This window comes from Coffea arabica, chromosome 5e (assembly GCF_036785885.1).
Source record: "Coffea arabica cultivar ET-39 chromosome 5e, Coffea Arabica ET-39 HiFi, whole genome shotgun sequence".
Classification (NCBI taxonomy): domain Eukaryota; kingdom Viridiplantae; phylum Streptophyta; class Magnoliopsida; order Gentianales; family Rubiaceae; genus Coffea; species Coffea arabica.
The window spans coordinates 54063700-54082687 of record NC_092318.1 but is presented as its reverse complement, the minus strand read 5'-3'; the positions used below and the strand labels follow the sequence as shown (position 1 = coordinate 54082687).

The following is an 18988-nucleotide window of genomic DNA, read 5'->3' as shown; positions in this document are numbered from 1 at the left end:
GCATGGCATTGATGTACTTTGTTTGGATTTTATCAGCTGCATATGGGTACGTGATCTTGACATTCTTGGTTACTTACATCTGGGTTGGAATTGTATTTTATCAGGTTTCCAATGATTTGTTAGGGAAATCCAAGAACTTTTTCAAGGCTATTTGGGATGGATAAAATTTGGGGATAAGAAGGCTGTCTGAATTTGTTTTAATAAGGTGCCTGTAAGGGATGCATTGGCTCAACTGATGGGGATATATTTTTTTGGACAAATGGATGATCAGTATGAGTTTTTCAAGTTTTTTATGAGGATGAAATTGATGCATTTCTCTGACGTCGTACCGTGGGTTTTGGGGCATAAGAGAAAAAGAAAACTTGTGGTCTATGACGTTTTTACAATAGATATGTGGGTTGCCATTCTTGACTCAAGGAAGAGCGGGAGGGAGGTGGTGCCCAGTAGTGAAGTCCCTAAAATGCCCTTTTTAGGTTTCTCGATTAAGAGCATAATGAAAATCATGTGGTGGCGCCGCCGCTGAGTTCCTTGATTGGAACCGAAATATAAGTTTAAGGATTAAATTGGCTACAAATAATATATAAGGACTAAATTGACGTAAAAAAAAAGTTTAGGGACTAAATTGGCCATTTTTTCATGTATATATTTTGAAGCTATCTTAGAAACTAAAATAATTAATGGTACATTTACCAAACATAAGAGTCTATTTATATTTTATAAATATTTTTTTTGTGTAAGTGAGAGGTTTCAATCTTACAATAATCTTTTAATAACTAAAGATATAATAATAATTTCCTTGATCTTACATATTAATATATTATTATCAGGCCGTTTAGATTGTTATTTTATAGAGTTTTTATTGAAAAATGTATTATAATGATTTGCTGTACGTAAAATAAAAAAAATGATTGAAAAATATGTTCGTGAAAAACGTAAAATTTTGCTAAAGAGAAATTGCAATCCAAACAAGGCCTTAGTTATTAAAATTTACTACTTGTTATTTTTAGGCTTAAAGTACAGGGAAAATTGTTCACAATTTTGTTTACATTTTGTCAAATAAGTTTTTTTGTCATTCACATCTAAAGTGTTCTTACAAAATCAAGTTAGCTAAATTTTGATTCCAACCATAATTTTCGATCACCTCTCTGCTCGAGTCCACTATACGATACAAAAATGTTTTTTTAGGTGTAAATAGGCCAAATTTTGATTTTTTTAGTGGCAAAAAGAAACATGAGTTGAGTTATTTGTTTAACTAGATGAACAAAAAAGAATGTGGGTTGGGTAATTTATTTAACTGCAAATGGAATCTGACTTTTGTTGTACTCAAAATAGTGTCTGTAGCAGGTTATACGATGGATTCAAGTTAAAAAGTGATTGAAAATCTAAATTAGACTGCACCTGATAAATTTGAAGTTTAAAAACTAAAATTTGAAATATGAATTTATTAAGTTAAATACTACTAATCTGATACATTTAAATTTGTATCATATTAAGTGATAAGTAAATAGCTTATTATTTATTTTTAAGAGCAAGATTTACCTAAAAAATTTAGTGCCATTTAATTAATCCAGATACTGCATTTTTAGTTGTCAAATGTGTCTAAACGTAACATATTAAGAATTGAATCCATTAAATTTAAGTGTTGAATTGAATTATCAAATAGAATTAAGTGCTAAATTAAATTATCAAATAGAGTTATATACTGAATTGGAGGGACTATTGCCGACTTATTATTATTTAGTGGGTTAAATGCAAAAAACCCCCACAAATTATATACCCAATTGCAGTTTACCCCATAAACTATAATAATAGGCATTTTGCCCCCTTGAATGACATGTTTGGACAAATCTACCCATTTTTATTTTAAGCATTGTTATTTTTCTTTTTTCCCTATCATTTCTTTTTAAATTCTTCCTTTTTTTCTTTAAACATTGTTTAAATAAGTAGACTAGATTAGTCAAAATTTGTTTATTTCTTAATTTCGTATGTCAATATTTTATTAAAAAAAATCTATGGAATACAAGATTTTTTTTCCAAATGTTGAAGTCAATGTCATTTAAGAAATTGAACTTTTCAAATATATAATAACAAAATAGAGAAATTGATTAATCAATTATTAGTAGTCTCAATAACAAAAAAAATGAACTACTATCGTTGTTTATTCTTATTTTTTATTTCACTACAAATAACAATTGCTAACTTTTCTTTTTTATTTGATATATAATATGTTACTTTTATTATAAGTAGTTGAATAATTGTGAACTCGTAATTAGTTTATAGGTACTTAAATTGTTGAATTACTAGATTAATACACTTTACAATATAGGCTACATATATTTTGTAATAACAAAGAGTTTATGACAAATTATTAAGAATGAATTTAACAAATAAACAAATTAAAAGTAGTTTAAAAAATATTAAAATTTTTTATGTAAGTCTTTTCACATCGGAGAGAGACGTTGGCTAGTTCCACGAGAGAAGGAGAAAAAAAGAAAATAAAAGGAAAAAATGAAAAAAGCTAATAGAGGAAAAAAAAGGATTTAAGATAGTAGGGGTAGTGTTGTCAAAACATATTATTTAAGGGAGCAAAATGCCTATTATTATAATTTAGGAGGTAAACTGCAACTAGGTATATAGTTTGTGGGAGGTTTTTTGCATTTAACCCTTATTTAATAAAAGTGAGGGACAAAAAAACATATAGTAAAACCTCGACTAAAGGCTTACGCATTCGTAGCCGCATCTATTAGTTTGCTACTCAACCCTCCTCGTCCATCGAAAAAACTAACTAGCACAAGTCAACAAATAGTAATAAAAGCTGGAAATTCACCGCCGCTGCCGGTTTCCAGTCAACTCTGAGGCCCCAAAATTTGTCTTCCCATTATTTCTTGTCAAGAAAGAAAAACCCGACCAAACGGCTCACTATATATACGCATGTTCCGATGAATTCCTTCTGCTAAGCTGAATTTCAGGTATAATATTCGAGAATTTGGAGACTAAAGATTAGTTCTTTTTGCTAATTTAAACTTGTTGTAAGGGGGGGAGACAGTAAGAATGCATTTGTACAATGCTTGGTTGCCGCCGGCGGTGGCGGAGGAGACGAAGAAGGAGAAAGAATCATTCCACAAAGTGTTGAAGTCCGTGAAGGAATCGTATAAAGTGGATGATCCTGAATCTGTTTACGCCACTCTTAAATGGGTCTCCGTTATTGACCTGTGAGTTTTCATTTCTTACTTCTACTACTTTTATCCGTGTAGCTGTAAGAATTCGACATTTTGAAATTGTTCCGTGAATTGTTACTGAAATTGAGACCCTTTTGCTGCTTATGAAATAGGGTTCTATGATTGCTTTAGTTATAAAAGGAATTTTGCGAGTGCTTTGGTATGTCAGAGGTCTCTTCTACATTTATGGGGTCCTTTTTATCTTTTTTTTTTCTGATTAATTTGTCAAATTTCATATTTTTTTAGTCTTTTCTATGAATATGAAAAGTTAGAATGTAAGTTAGTATGTCCTTGAAGGGTACAATTTGATGTGAGTTAATTACAAGTTGATTTCTAGCATTTATTGGGGCTTCTTTTCATGTCTGGTACTGGTATGGCATGCTTACCGTAAAGGAACCTACAATTTGGAATGAATGGAGTGAAGAAGTGAGAAATGAATTGTTGGCAATGGGATAAGTAGTAAGTGTACTTGGCGCTGAAGTGAAGCTATTTTTTTCATTTCCTTGTGCAGGTTTATAAAGGCAAAAAGTGAACTTTTAATGGAAGATGTGACAGCTGTTGTGAAAACTGGGTTGGAACTGTTCCAAATATCAGAGAACAAACTTCACGTGCAGGTAGTGCTTTTGACGTAGACTGCATAATCCTTATTCTTTTGCTTGTTGATATATTTCCAGTAACGGTGCTGGTTTGACTTATTTTTACTAGGTTAGATGGGGAAATCTCTTGGTAAAAATATTGAACAAATATCGAAAGAAGTTGTCCTTGAAAGTTCAGTGGCGCCCTCTGTATGATACCCTGATCCATACGCATTTCAAGAGGTCAGTTTCTTTACATATGGACCTACACTTTTTCTTCCCTTCTGCAGTCCACGCAGTAATGTAATTAATTTGTCATTTGGCAAAATAAGAGACAAAAGATGCATGGCAAGGTGCTAAGTGTTTTGTGCTGATTACTAAACGTGGTTTATCTTGAAATGGATATGAGTGTAGGAAATTACCAGTGAATAGCATTACTAGATAAGGTAGTGCTCTAAGGGTTGGGAGACATGCAATTAGAATAGCTTGTGAATGTTCAATGCAGATGAATAACAAATGAACGTTTGGGTGGAGAAAAGATAAGAAAAAATGATGTAAACAGAGTACCCAATAAACAAGGTAACTTCTGGTATAACCAATAAATTAACTCAGACTCAAGCTGAATAAAATTTGGTTTTGTGTAGTCAATCCAAATTATTGAAAGATTCTTTGAGTCAAGTCGTATGGAATTATGGGACATACATTTCCTTGGCTAATTTTCAAATTTTTTGTGCAACTCTGGACCTTCAATTGCTACTGTCATTTTCATGTGATTTTAGTTTGTTAATTACTATAAGCATTTGTTGAACTTCTAAAGCATCACATTGACAAGTAAATCTGGTCATGGCTGCAGGAACACTGGCCCAGAAGGGTGGAGAGTGAGACAACGACATTTTTCGACAGTTACTTCTCTTGTTCGATCCTCTAGGAGATTCTTCCCTCCAGGCTCTGCCTTTGAGATATGGTCTGAATTTAGGTGATATTCTTGGCTCTTTTCTCTTTGCACATTACCATCAAGTGTTTAAAATTGTGGATGAAAAAGAGCAAGTGTTTCAGACTTAATTTTCTACTTGAAACATCTAGTGTGGAAATCAATAAAATTTTTAACAAACTTGTATGCTGCTGCTATGATGCCATCCCTATTATTGGTTTCAATTGATGCATCTTGTAAATTCTCAGTGCTAAGATCACAAACTTCTTGTTAAGTGGTGTTTTATGTGATGTCCTCTTTCAATTTTGTGTTCTTTTTGCTACTTTTTAGAGCTTGCTTTATGCTTACCTTTCCACAGTATACAGCTCTTGTTTTAATGTGGTTTCACTGTTATGTTCAACCTGTCAATTGATGTTATAAATTTGCTGGTACTGTCAAACATGCTTTTAATCATCTACCTATTGTATGATACCCATTTACAGATCTTTATTGGAAAACCCATGGCATAACTCTTCTTTTGAAGGTTCTGGGTTTGTTCGGCTGTTCCTTCCAACAAACTTGGACAATCAGGACTTCTTTTCACAGTAAGGAAAACTAGTAATTGTTGGAAGACTCTTCTGTAACGGTTATTCTAATTGTATGGTAAACTGAATTTATTTCATCTCTTATTGCAGAGAATGGATGAATTTATGTTTAGACCACTGGGATTGTGTACCAAATAGTCAGTTCTGGAACAGCCAATGGGCATCCGTTACAGCTCGCGTAATAAAGAATTATAAGTTTATTGACTGGGAGAAGTTTTTACCTACTCTTTTCAATAGATACTTGAATATGTTTGAGGTGAGTATACCTTTGCCTGATTTGCTTATTTAGACTAATAGCTCACATGTGGAATCAAAGTAAACCTCATCTGTGGTAATTCATGCTTTGTGAAAGACTTGCTTCTTTTCCTCTCCAAAGGGATCTATCAATTTTTAGTTTAAAGTTAGAGAATAAGTCTTTACCTGCTTGATTTTATTTCCTCATGAATCGTGGATCTCTAATAAAGTTGGCTCAGGATAAATTTTTGTCATTGCTGGACTATTTATGCTTGCTATCTCTGCCTCGAAAGCTACAGGCTTCTTCGAAGTGAATGATAGTGTCAAATCAAATAAGTAAGGGTTCAGCTGTAACCGTGAATGTAAATATAAAGCATGAAACTTATGAAGTCATTGATGTTTTAGCATCAAAATGCTATTTTACCATCCAAGAGATTAATTTTTGGGGATACATGATAAAAAGGAAGTTGAGATGGTCAGATTGGGATATGGTTTTGATATGTGCTTAAGCACTGGTTTTAGTGAGTGAAAGGGATTTTTTGGAGTTTACTTGAGAATTATGTGGAGCTTAATCCACAGAAGAAGGCAGGTTGATTACACTTAAGGTAGATCTTAAAATATGGGATTATCTGATTGAGATAAAGCAGTTATTGATTCCAGCACTATGTGGAAACTGTGGAAAGATTGGTGGAACATTGGGTGGTCAGGGGGCTTCTACGACTTGGCTATGTAATGCATTAATCAAGAAGCAAATCTTGTGTGGAATGATTGATTTATCTCAAAAAAGTCTTATTTGATTTATTTAGGATAGGGTTTTGCACTCCACACCAATCATGGTTTTGTGTTTTCTATTTGTTTTATCTTTCTTGTTTCCATGGATGATGTTTGATGGTCACACTCAAGGGAGATGCACACACTCTACGTGTTTGTGCAATTGTGGAATAAGTAACTTAGAAAAATGAAATAAAAAAAGAATAACTGAATTGAAAGGAAGAGACTTAAAGTTGTAGAAAGATATAGGCATTAGATAGTTACTAGCCTGAGGATATTAATGGAGATTAGAAAAGTTGTTACGCCCAGAGGGTGCTCAATCTTTAACATTGTAATGATGGCTAGTGTAGCTTTAAAATGCTTCACCGCAGGAAATGTGGCTCTGGATTTGAGTTTTGTGTCAGCCATTTCTGCAAAAAAGTTGAAAGTCATCGTACTGGTTTAAACTTTTTGCAGTTACCAAAAGTAAATAAATAAATACTTGGTACATCTTATAATCTATGAGCAATAACAGGTTCCTGTAGCTAATGGGAGTGGCTCAAATCCGTTTTCTGTGGATGTTTCAAGAAATACCAGATTCTTGTTTTCAAATAGAACAGTTACTCCATCAAAGGCTATTGCTAAATCAATTGTAAGTTGATATTTTGAAGCATGAGAAGTTAAGAATGTGTTATGTAGTTCCATGAAATATTTACTTATTATCTCACTTCTGATGCAGGTTTATCTATTGAAACCTGGTGGTGCAGCACAAAAATACTTTGAGAAATTGGTCAACCTCTTGGAACAGTTTGTTTTCTGAAATTTTGTTGTTTTACATCCAACAAAAATTGATTTTGCTGGATAAGATATTGTCATTTACCCATTTTTTAAATACAGATATTATCATCCTTCTAATGGCGGTCGTTGGACTTATTCACTGGAGCGCTTTTTGGCTTACTTGGTTCACATATTTCACAAACGTTTGCTACATGAGCAAATGTCAGATAATCTATCCTTGTGAGTTTAGTTTACATTTATCAGTGATATGTGGATTGCTTTCTTGATTGGGAATTGTTGATCTTCAGGAGCAGCAGGGATGATGGCAAGAAAAGTGAACTCTTCCTCCAGCAGTCTGACCGACTTTCTTTTATAAATGCATTGCTGAAGCTGATTGATCGTGGTCAATATAGCAAGAATGAGAATCTATCTGATACAGTTGCTGCAGCAACCTCTGTTTTGTCATACCTGGAACCTTCACTTGTTCTACCATTTTTAGCATCTCGCTTCCACATGGCTTTGGAGACTGTTAGTATACTACAAAAACTACTTTTTAGCTGGATTTGAAATGGAAAAATTATTGTTCTTTCAATTCCCTAAAAAGCTTTCCATCTTGCCAAACTTTTTTAATTCCATCAATTTTGATTTTTGTATCAGATGACAGCTACACACCAGTTGAAGAGTGCTGTGACATCTGTGGCTTATGCAGGGCGATCGCTGTTTCTCACTACCCTGTCATGTTCACCTTTCAAACAAGATGATTTTGGTGGCACCGATTCTTTCAGTGATCTTCTGATGATTGCTTTGTCCAATGCCTTACTTGGTTTAGATGCCAATGATCCACCAAAAACCTTGGCAACCATGCAACTGATTGGTTCTTTGTTCTCCAATGTAAATGTTGATATTTATAATACCTGTGGAAAAATGTATGCATTCTTTAAATGTTACTCAGCTGTCTTTCACTTGCAGATGGCTTTGCTGGAAGATAGTACAAATGAATTATCACCCTTACCAGAATTTCAGTTTTCCGAGTGGCTTGATGAGTTCTTGATTCGTCTTTTTTCTTTGCTTCGGCACTTGGAACCAAGCGGTGTTCTGTAAGTAGGAATTTTGATGTCTCATCCTTCTATCTGTCTGCAGTCTCTAACGAAAATTACCGCTGCTCTTGTTCTTTATACTGGTTTTTACTAGCTGCATTGGTGCAGGAATGAAGGAGTTCATTCATCAACAACTTCAGGAACAATTCTTGTTGAGGATGGTCCTTACTACTTCTGCATGTTAGAAATTGTCCTAGGGAGGCTTTCAAGAGCACTTTATAAACAGGTGCTTGTTGTTCTGTAGTTGAATAATTGTTTCAAATTCTGAATATCTATTTCTTGAAGATATTGTGATTTTAATCATCTTCAACAGGCTTTAAACAAAATTTCCAAGTTTGTTAAATCAAATATTCTTCCTGGGGCAATTGCTGAAGTAGGACTACTATGTTGTGCCTGTGTCAATTCAAATCCAGAAGAGGCAGTTCTTCATATCGTTGAGCCAATTCTACTGTCTGTTATATCTTCCTTGAGAGAGACACCTGTTATGGGTTATGGAGGGAGAAGAACTTCTGTAGCCATTGGACGAAGCAAGGTTTCTTCAACTGTAATTGGATCTTTTATTGGCTTTAAAATTGTCTTGAGTTCTCTTCCTGATAATTAGCAGTGTTTCTTCCAGGAAAAAGCCACACTTTCTCCAGCTCTTGAAACAAATATTGAGTATCAATTGAAAATATTATCAGTTGCGATCAGCTATGGAGGTCCTGCACTTCTTCGCTACAAGGATGAGTTTAAGGAAGTGATTTTTTCTGCGTTTGATTCAACATCTTGGAAGGTGGTCATCCTGCTAGACTTTTCATGATTTTTAAGTGATATCAATTCAATCTATACAAATGTTTGTTCTTTCTGTTAAGCAAAAACAGGATACTTAACGTATTTAATAGCAGTGTGACCTGATGCTCTCTCTGGTCCTATTCGATTTGGCAATTATTTTCAAATGTTTTAACAAAGAGACATAAAGCATATATTCTGCTTCTCGGTGTAAAAATCATAATTTCCATTTAACTGAAGATATAGAGTATCTTATGGTCAACTTTAACTTTATATTTTGAACTTAAGAGACATGGGCCTTAACAACCTAGTAGGTTAATGTTGTTATCAAAACTAACATAATATTAGCATGTTGCTATATGCTTGCATTTTTAGGACCTTGAATAGTTTAAAATATTTCCAAGTCTTCTAGTTTTGGAGGTTATTTTGTAATGCAATCAAATCCATCATGTTTCCTTTTTCTTCATGGAGACTTTATATCTTGACAGGTAAATGGTGCTGGTGATCACGTTCTCAGATCTCTTCTTGGAAGCTTGATTCATTACTATCCTATTGACCAATACAAGTCTGTACACTTCGTGTTCCTATTTTACCACAATGAAACTACTTAGATTACACACATATGATATACGTGCACCATTCTAGATGCACAATTATAGATATGAATGAACTTCCTTGTTCTCAGGTGTCTTTTGCGTCATTCTGCTGCTGCATCATTAGAGGAATGGATTAGCACAAAAGATTTTTCAAATGCTGTACCACCTGTCGGTCCAAAGTGGCATATCCCTTGTGATGATGAAGTTGAATTTGCGAATGAACTCTTGAAGTTGCACTTTGACTGTGCTTTAGATGACCTTCAGAAGATATGCCAATCTAAGATCCACTGTGATCCAGGTGCTACTTGGATATTTCAACTCTAATGCTTTTAAACTTTAATTGCAATTCCTACCCTTTTTCAGAACATATAGAAGGTTGATGTTTAAGAATAACTACCAAAATATAGTGCACTATGTTCATTGGAATATTTGAGACGCTTAAGTTTTTGTTAAGCACACATGAAATTTTTTTTGGTTACTCTAATCGCATCAGAAAGTTAAAGAAATACTAGAACGCTGATCAGTGATCCTGTTAAAATTCTGTCTCTGCCATCTTGTCCTGTTGCAATGCATTGCCTGACTAGTGTATACACATTGATGGACAGGAAATGAGAAAGAGCATTTGAAAGTGACTCTTTTGCGTATTGATTCATCATTACAAGGCATTTTGTCATGCTTGCCCGATTTCAGACCGTCTGTTGGGAATGGGATGGTAGAAGATTCTGGTCTTTTTTCTTTCTTAATTGCTGGAGCAACAGGTTCACTTGTTGGCAGCACAGAATTGCGAGAAAAGGCTGCTGAGATTATCCATGCTGCTTGCAAGTGAGTATCTACATGTCTTTATTTATCTATCTTATCATCTATCTATCTTTCCACCCATCTTTTACCTATTGACTTTCAGCAAACCATAGGTTTACATTTTTTGCATTCTGTTGTACTTCTTGCAGATACCTGTTGGAGGAAAAATCTGATGATAGCATTCTCTTGCTGCTTGTCATTCGTATAATGGATGCTTTAGGAAATTATGGTAATCAATGGAGAGGAAGTTACTTACATATGGTAATAGATGAAAAGTTATCAGAATAAGCGTATATTCTATGTTTTTCATTTTTTGATCGAATTAACAGGAAGTTCTGAATATGAGGAGTGGTCGAGTCACCGGCAGGCTTGGAAACTGGAATCTGCTGCCATAATAGAACCTCCGATCAATTTCATTGTGTCATCTCATTCTAAAGGAAAAAGAAGGTCTACTCTCTTTTCTCCTTGAATTTCCACTGTAGTGCATGCAATGGTGCTGTTAACTTTTCCTTGTTACATCTTTAATTAATTACAGGCCTAGATGGGCTCTTATCGACAAAGCATATATGCACAGCACTTGGAGATCATCACAGTCATCATACCATCTGTTTCGGACGAGTGGCAACATATCTCCATCTGATCATGTGCTTATCTTGCTGGATGATCTTCTTAATCTGTGTTTACACAGCTATGAAACAGTCCGGACGTAAGTTCAGAGCCAGGAGATTGAAGTGCTTAAAAAATAAATATACTCTGATACCATAAAATTTGTCACATAAGCAGATATTTGTTATACAAGTTGTTAAGTTGTACTTTCTTGCCATGGTTCTCTAGGGGTTCCTGTATTTTTAGTGTAAGTTGCAAATTTGAAAGCAATTGAGTTATAATTTGTTTCCAATTTTAAGACAGGCTTCCATGCTTTTTGTGAGGTGGTTGTGCATTTGATGTATCATGAGTTTTATACATGCTGTGGGGTTTTCTGGTCTTAATCTGGAAGTGAGGGAAGTTTTAAGATTGATTTTAGTTCGATGTTCATGATTCTGCTAACTATGTTATTCCATATGATCTTTGAAATGCTTCAGCCCTTTTATCCTATCAAAAGGAATTAATCTGCTGTGATCTTTTAATCTACTGTTGCATAAGTCATGCCTAATGGATGGTGATGACTGAATAAATAATGCATTAAGAAAAGAGATCATTGCAAAAGTGAAATGACACTTTTCTTTATTATATTGCCTTCTGTAACTTAGCATTTGCATTCTCTCTCTCTCTCTCTTCCTCCCTCTGCTGTAGGATTTTTTTTTTAAAATTTCTGATTAATTTTTCTCTGGCATTTTCAGACTTGCTGGGAAATCTCTTCTGAAAATGCTGAAAAGATGGCCTTCTACAATCTCGAGCTGTGTGTATGCTCTGAGTGAAAATTTAAAGGCTCCGAGTTCACCAGAATATGCTGTCTTGGGCTCTTGTGCAGTCCTTTCAACCCAAACTGTTCTCAAGCGTTTGACATCGGTAATTATTAACATGAAAAACTTTTAAGTTTCTGAAGTGATTTTTACTGAGAACTGTCATATTCTTTTTTGTATCCAGGATGCAAAGGCCCTCTGTTGTTTTCTTCGTGGAATTCTTTCAAGGTTACATTATTTTATTATGTTAATTTCTATCAAGATTTTTATTTGGCTCCTCTGTAAAGTATTTTTAACACACTTCTTTGTTGGTAATAGCTCTCGTCATGAATCACTAAAATCTCAGAAAGCAATTACTGAGGTGAGATATTCTATCAAATACTTGGAAGTCAAATTATCATTGAAACTTTTTATACTTGATTCTACACTTTATATTTTCTTGACAACCAATTCATTGATGACATCTACAGCTCTTTGTCAAGTACAATATCTATTTTGAAGGTATACCTAGAAGCATTTTAAGGGCATCAGGGATTCATTCGGATGCAACTGATTTCTCAGATTTGGTTTCTGAGATTGGTTCCATGAGTTTTGAAAGTACAAATTTGCATTGGAGGTAAGTATCTACTGTCATGGTCAGAGTCCTTGGTTCTTCAGACGTCTGTCTTGATTTTTGCCCTGTGGTATTATGTGACCTGTTGGTTTTGTACTTAGAATCCTTATTAGCTTTGTTTGTACCCATGTTTCAGGTATAATCTGATGGCTAACAGAGTGCTGCTACTTTTGTCTATGGCATCTGCAAATGATCCACATTCATCTACAAATATTCTTAAGGAAACTTCTGGTATTAGTTTATCCTTTTCTCTGATCAATTGCAGTTGCATATTCTGTTACTAAAAGTTTGTGTGATTGTCCATATAGTTTTACTATTTGAGACTAAATCTTTTCAGGTCATTTCTTAAAGAATTTGAAGAGTCAACTTCCACAGACGAGAATTCTAGCTATCTCTGCCTTAAATACTCTGTTAAAAGAATCACCTTACAAAGTCTCTGCTGGAAACCCTGTTTTCATTCGGGATGTACAGGGAACCACCAAATCTTCGCTTGAAGGAGCTTTGAGTATTATATTTCAAGAAGAGGGGTTCTTCAATGAGACTCTGAGTAGTCTTTCTCATGTGCATATAATTGCTGATGCAGATAGTGCATCCTCCCGAGGACATCACGGAAATTCTTCCTTCCAGAGCTTGGCAGACAAATCAATCACACACTTCTATTTTGACTTCTCTGCTTCATGGCCTCGTACTCCTAACTGGATATCTTTGCTAGGAAGTGATCCTTTTTATTCAAATTTTGCTAGAATCTTCAAACGTCTAACCCAAGAATGTGGCATGCCTGTTTTGCTGGCACTTAGAGATGCATTGATAGAGTTTGTTAATTCCCAGGAGAGGTCTAAGCAATGTGTTGCAGCTGAGGCATTTGCTGGAGTCTTGCATTCTGATGTCGCTGGTGTTTCAGAAGCATGGGACAGCTGGATGATGACCCAATTACAAAATGTTATTTATTCCCAATCGGTGGAATCTGTTCCAGAGTGGGCTGCTTGTATTCGTTATGCAGTTACTGGTAAGGGAAAATATGGTACTAGGGTACCTCTTCTGAGACAAAGAGTCATGGATTGTCTAATGACTCCATTGAGCCAGACAGTTACTTCTTCAGTAGTTGCCAAGCGCTACACTTTTCTTTCAGCTGCATTTATAGAAATATCCCCACAAAGGATGCTAAGAGGTGAAACAGAGCTTCATTTTACGCTATTGAAGGAGTTGGTGTGTAATATGAGTCATTCATCAGCTCAAGTAAGGATACTACTTTTAACTAATAACTTGTTTGATCACAACCCCTTCCCTCGTGTCAATTGTGTCTTATTGTTTTGCTGCATCATGTGCCACCTCATAGAGCTTTCTTGAAATGTATCTAGAATGTGAGCCACAAATAATTTATGCTATTCTGTCGAGCACATGGTTTTTTGGTTTGCCTGTTCCTGGAGCATCTCGTGTCCCCCTTTCCCCCACCACCATCCCTCCCCCCCCCCCCCCCCCCCCCCAAAAAAAAAAAAAAAAAACACAATCTTTTTCTCCTGATGTGTATAGTTTCTTCAATCTCTCCTCTTAAGGAATTATGTCTTGCGCACTTATCCCCTTTTTAGTTAACAGTTGTACCCTCGGCCGCTTTGGAAATCACAAAACCTGTCCGAGCATTTATCGATATTAAAGAACCCATCCACAATTGGATGTTTTGTAAAATTTGTTGGATGTGGCAATAATTGACTGTAATGAAATACACAAGTCTAATTGTTTCACATAAATGTCTCCTGACAGGTGAGAGAATCAATTGGAGTTACCCTATGTGTGTTATGCTCAAATATTCGGCTTCATGAATCCTGTTCTCCTAGTAACTCTCTTGAAGGGGTAAGGGGTGATGTATATGGAAATTTTGAAGGTGGAAGTTGGGATGAATATATTGTGCAACGAGCTTCAGAACTTGCAGTGAATATCCACAACATTAGTGCTTGTGACATATTGGAAACCTCCTTGGACAAAACCTTAGACAATGGAATATCAAAAGACCATTCTAGAGATGATGTTAATTGGATGGAAACGGTAGTCACTTGTGAAAATACCACATGATTAAATTTCTTCACACTTTGATTTTGATTATTCACTCTCTCTTCTGTTTTGGACAGGTATTCCATTTCGTCATCTCTTCTCTGAAGTCTGGAAGATCTTCAGTTTTGCTGGATGTTATTGCGGGCCTACTGTACCCCATCATCTCCTTGCAGGTGTGATAAATTTTCTGCTCTCTCCATTGATATATTTGCGGTTCTTTTTCTGCCATATTCTGGAATGATTTTTTATTAGCCATTATATGTAGCCACCCTTTTAAAAGATAGTGACACTAATGAAAGCAGTAAAAGCTTTAATGAGTGCTCATGTATGGCATGGCAGAGAAATGAGCAGAGAGAGTGGTAGGTTAGCATGATTTCAAAAAGAAAAAAAAAATCAAATATCAGTCAGCTTGTATCATAAACACAATTTTCAACCATCTTTTTATTTCACATACATCACATCATTAAGAGTGCTATAGTGTTTTTCCAAATAATCTCCTATCCAAACACACCCCGTCTTTTTCATAGAATGCCACTGATTTCATGAAACATATTGGATAAGATGTCAACTTTCACATCCTATTATACTGTCTGGTGTCCTATCTAATGGAAAGAGAATGATCTATGTACACACAGCATAGTAAGGTAAACGATTTCAATCATATGAAGTGAGATGTTAATCAGTTCACTTTATGTTTGTGTATCATAGTCAGAATGTTGATATTTTTGTTGAATTTTGGTTTACATCCATATACTTATATGCTTAAGAAAAATTATTGTTGCTTAACTTGTCTCTTTGAGTTGGACACAAGTTTATTGGAATAGTTGCTCTTTGAGTTATTTGAATATAACTAGGGCTTTAATTGGTGACTGAATGGCTAATCAGCTGTCTGGGATCAATGATGCAACATCTGTAAAATAAGCTGGAAATCGTATTTGTCTGATAAATCAAGCAAAGATCTTGTAACAGTTTGATGTGGGGGGCAGACACAAAAAATAGAAAAGAGATCGTTTAACTTTGCCAGAGAAATTCAACTATCTGAAATAATGGTGTTGGTGCTCGGGGTGCTGGTTGCTTTTTATAATGTTGTGTTGCTCCTTTTATGAAGGAAACATCAAATAAAGATTTGTCAACTCTAGCCAAAGCAGCTTTTGAATTGCTAAAATGGAGGGTTTTCCATGGAACAAGAACCCAGAAAGCCATCTCTCTTATTCTTTCTTTAGGAAGTGACTCCAACTGGCGAACTAGATCTGCAACTTTGACGTTTTTGAGGACTTTTATGTACAGGTATGGTTTGCTTTTTCGAGTCATTGTGTTGTTAGAATGCAGCTTTTACTGTGTATAGTTGTCTTTGTACTTGATGAACATATCTAATGAATAGATGCAACCAAATCAAGTGAAGTGAATGGCCTGGATGTCCATCAGGAACCCATACTCAATATACTGAACTTAAGCTTGGTTTGGCTCAACTGAGTTCTCTAAAGAGCTACCTTATTTGTATTAAGGACATTACCACCCCTAGTGATATTACTCTATCATTTACAGAGTTAAACATGTTAAGCAAGTAAATATGATTTCTTTTTATTCTATACATTCTTAAAACAATGGCTGCTTGGACTGGCTTGCCTGCACAATTAACTATCTTGTAGCTGGACTTGGCTCAAACTACTATTTGAGCTGTTTGAGATCAAACTTCACAGATGGCACAATTGAGACTGAGCTACTTGCAGCTTAGATTATTTGGGGCCCTAGTCAGGTGCCATGCTATGTGAGAACATTCCTTCTAGGAAAAGCTAAATGTCCACAATTTAATTATAAGAACATTTCTATCCTTGCTTCAAATTATCCATTTGAAAAGCTATGTTATGGTAAACCTCATTTTTGCGATAAACTTTGGTATCTTATCCTGATTTTTGAGTCATCTTTGCTGCTGAGATTTAATCATATGCTCACGTTGTACTAATAGTTTGTGTGCTCTAACAGGCACACTTTCATCCTCTCAAATGTGGATGAGAGGCAAATATGGCATACTGTTGAAAAGCTACTTGCAGACAATCAAATTGAGGTGAATATCAGCTTGCTTAGCATATATTATGAATGTCCATAAAAATTTGGGAATTACTTAACATGTTTCTGCATTTTGTTCCTTTTTCAGCTTTTTTTCCCTTTGTCGTGTGAATTGAAAGTCATAGGATCTATGTAATGACAAAGTTGCCTTAAAAAAATGTAATGACAAAGTCAAATTGTAGGAAATTTTATCTTTTAGGCCTTTCTTCTTTTTGAAACTCAAACTGCATGATATCTCCAGAGAATGTCAAACTGTGAGGTTGGATGAGTGTCTTGGGAAATAAAAAGTAATCAGAATGGTTAACCGCATAAGTTTTAAACACCATTCTTTTGGTGCTCTGTTTTGGAATGAAAAAACTTAGTGGTTTAACATCCCTAGGAACATAACCCAAAAAAAAAAAAACTGAAATTCTATTCCTGAGCATTTTTAGTTCTGATTCCTGATTTTTTGCTTGAAGAAGATTGCTTGTACTGTTTTTGTTTCCAAATGGTGGAGAATTGCACTGAATCCTAGATACCCAACTAAAACTAGGCATTATCGTGTGTTGCTCAGTTCTGGAATTTACAATAAATGATTCAGGTAAGGGAGCATGCAGCTGCAGTATTAGCTGGCCTCATGAAGGGTGGAGATGCTGATCTAGCTGAAGACTTCCGTAACAGAGCTTTTAGGGAAGCAAACATCATCCTGAAGAAAAGAAGGCAAAGGTTAAATATTTGGTTGATTTTCTACTTAACCTGTTGATTAAAGCCAAATTTCAAATTATATGCTTAGATGCTATCCACAATTCGGTTTGGCTTCATAATGCACAGAATATACATGATATATGCATTAACTGTATTAGTTGGTACATGCCTTGATATTTAGTCTCATGTACATGGCTCTCTTGTTTGAGCTTTTGTTTATGGCTAAATGAAATTGATGCAATCCATATTCTTTTTTGTCATATAGCCACTGTGAAAGCCGGTTCCTTGTGCATGTCTTATTAGTTTTATCTGATTACAACTTGTTAAAAATGGCTTATTTACTATTCCATTGAAGTTTCAACTTTTGTTTTTGTAATTTCAGAAATTTGAGATCCGGGCTTTCTGTAGCGTCAATTCATGGTCCTGTACTTGCTTTAGCAGCTTGCGTATTATCCATTCCGTACGATATGCCCAGGTTTGTGCCAGACTCCATTATGTTTATAGGCATTGGCATCAGTGGACATGGCATTTGCTGGGATAGTGTAATGTGCAAAAGTTAATCATGAGTCTTGGTTAATTTATATCAATAATCATGTGAGCTTTTTAGTATGGTCACCATTTACGCCATTTACTGTTAGAAGGGCAAGAAATATATTCATTCTAGAAAGTGTAAAGGCCAATCTAGAAGGTTTAAAGACCTAGTAACGCAGAGGATTTTTTATCATGTGGCTGAAGTATAATTGCCTTGTTGGGTGAAAGTGTGGCATGAACTGATGTGACGTTTCTTTCCTGAACTTTAACTGTAGCAATTACGTATTGAGCATTTAAACTAGTTTCATTTTGTTGATTTCCATCTTTTCATGTTACTTGTCCTACTCTCATCAGTTTTTCTTAGTAAAGAACTTAATGTTTTTAAGCACATGGTATCTATATATCTGTATATATTATCTTGTTGTAGAAGTGACTGTTGAGCTCATGAAAGGTATTATTGCATTAAACTGAAAATCGTCTGACAAGGTATGGTCTTCTAATGATATTTCACACCTTTTCATCAGTGTGTGCTGAAGACATTTGAGAAAAGCATGGATTTAAATAAATTCCACCCTCGACTGTTAGTATAACTGGAAAATTTTATTTATATGCTACATAAGGGCATTATATCTAGCAAAGAATGTCAACTTCGAACTGAAGCTGCGCAAAAGAGAGAGGAGACAAAAATTATTTCTGAGTCCAGTTGCAGCATTTGAAAAAGAGTATTCTCAAGGGCTGAAGTCTCAATTTCAGCATATTTAGTTTTAGGCACCCTAAGCAGCACGTTTTATATTATCAGTGATCCACTCAGTGACAAGTACAATATATTGTTTCAGCTGGCTGCCTGAGCATGTTACATTACTTGCTCATTTTGTTTCGGAGCCATCACCTGTTAAATCCACGGTCACAAAAGCAGTTGCAGAATTCCGACGGACGCATGCTGACACCTGGAATATCCAAAAAGATGCTTTTAGTGAAGACCAGCTGGAGGTATATTCATCTCAGTAATATTTGCTCGTACAAATTTGCTCTTTTTAGTACCTTAATAATTTTTTTGCACGTATCAACTCTAATGCTTTGTTTGTATATGCAGGTTCTTGCAGATACATCCTCCTCATCATCATATTTCGCTTAATATAATTCTTCCTGCCAGAGAGATAGCGGAGACATGTACAGGGAAAATTATTGGAACATAGGGCAGTGTTCTCTACTGCCTCGACAAATTTATTATGAATTTATTTACATATCTTTGTCAGTTCGAGAACATTATTATTTTTACATGAATAAGATGTTCTTGCCCGTTGGTGGTCATTCTG

At 35.1% G+C, this 18988-nt stretch overlaps 1 protein-coding gene across 3 annotated transcripts; it reads left to right on the top strand.

Annotated features, from left to right (window-relative positions):
- Positions 1-2726: 2726 nt before the first annotated feature.
- Positions 2727-18983, top strand: LOC113690018 (proteasome activator subunit 4). 3 transcript variants are annotated; one of them, XM_072049400.1, is made up of 36 exons: positions 2727-2969; positions 3035-3212; positions 3730-3832; positions 3924-4036; positions 4647-4769; positions 5207-5308; positions 5399-5564; positions 6828-6944; positions 7032-7099; positions 7190-7291; positions 7378-7597; positions 7727-7960; positions 8039-8166; positions 8275-8392; positions 8480-8698; positions 8783-8938; positions 9423-9499; positions 9620-9828; positions 10136-10352; positions 10478-10557; positions 10658-10775; positions 10864-11034; positions 11669-11837; positions 11916-11959; positions 12050-12092; positions 12202-12347; positions 12481-12575; positions 12682-13580; positions 14103-14384; positions 14468-14563; positions 15499-15677; positions 16374-16455; positions 17038-17162; positions 17524-17616; positions 18509-18662; positions 18766-18983. In XM_072049400.1, the coding sequence occupies exons 2-36, from the start codon at positions 3052-3054 to the stop codon at positions 18805-18807; spliced, it is 5451 nt and encodes a 1816-aa protein (XP_071905501.1). In that variant the 5' UTR covers positions 2727-2969; positions 3035-3051; the 3' UTR covers positions 18808-18983. The 3 variants fall into 3 exon arrangements, with proteins under 3 accessions (XP_071905501.1, XP_071905500.1, XP_071905502.1); XM_072049399.1 differs by having other exon boundaries at positions 2830-2969; positions 8771-8938; XM_072049401.1 differs by having other exon boundaries at positions 2956-3212; positions 5248-5308.
- Positions 18984-18988: the final 5 nt, after the last annotated feature.

Excerpts from the sequence above, each read along its gene's own strand:
- LOC113690018 (XM_072049399.1), top strand. The coding sequence starts at position 3,052 with ATGCATTTGTACAATGCTTGGTTGCCGCCGGCGGTGGCGGAGGAGACG. Across the intron at positions 11,838-11,915 it reads TTCTCAAGCGTTTGACATCG|GATGCAAAGGCCCTCTGTTG; the intron begins GTAATTATTAAC and ends TTTTGTATCCAG. Across the intron at positions 16,456-17,037 it reads TTGCAGACAATCAAATTGAG|GTAAGGGAGCATGCAGCTGC; the intron begins GTGAATATCAGC and ends TAAATGATTCAG.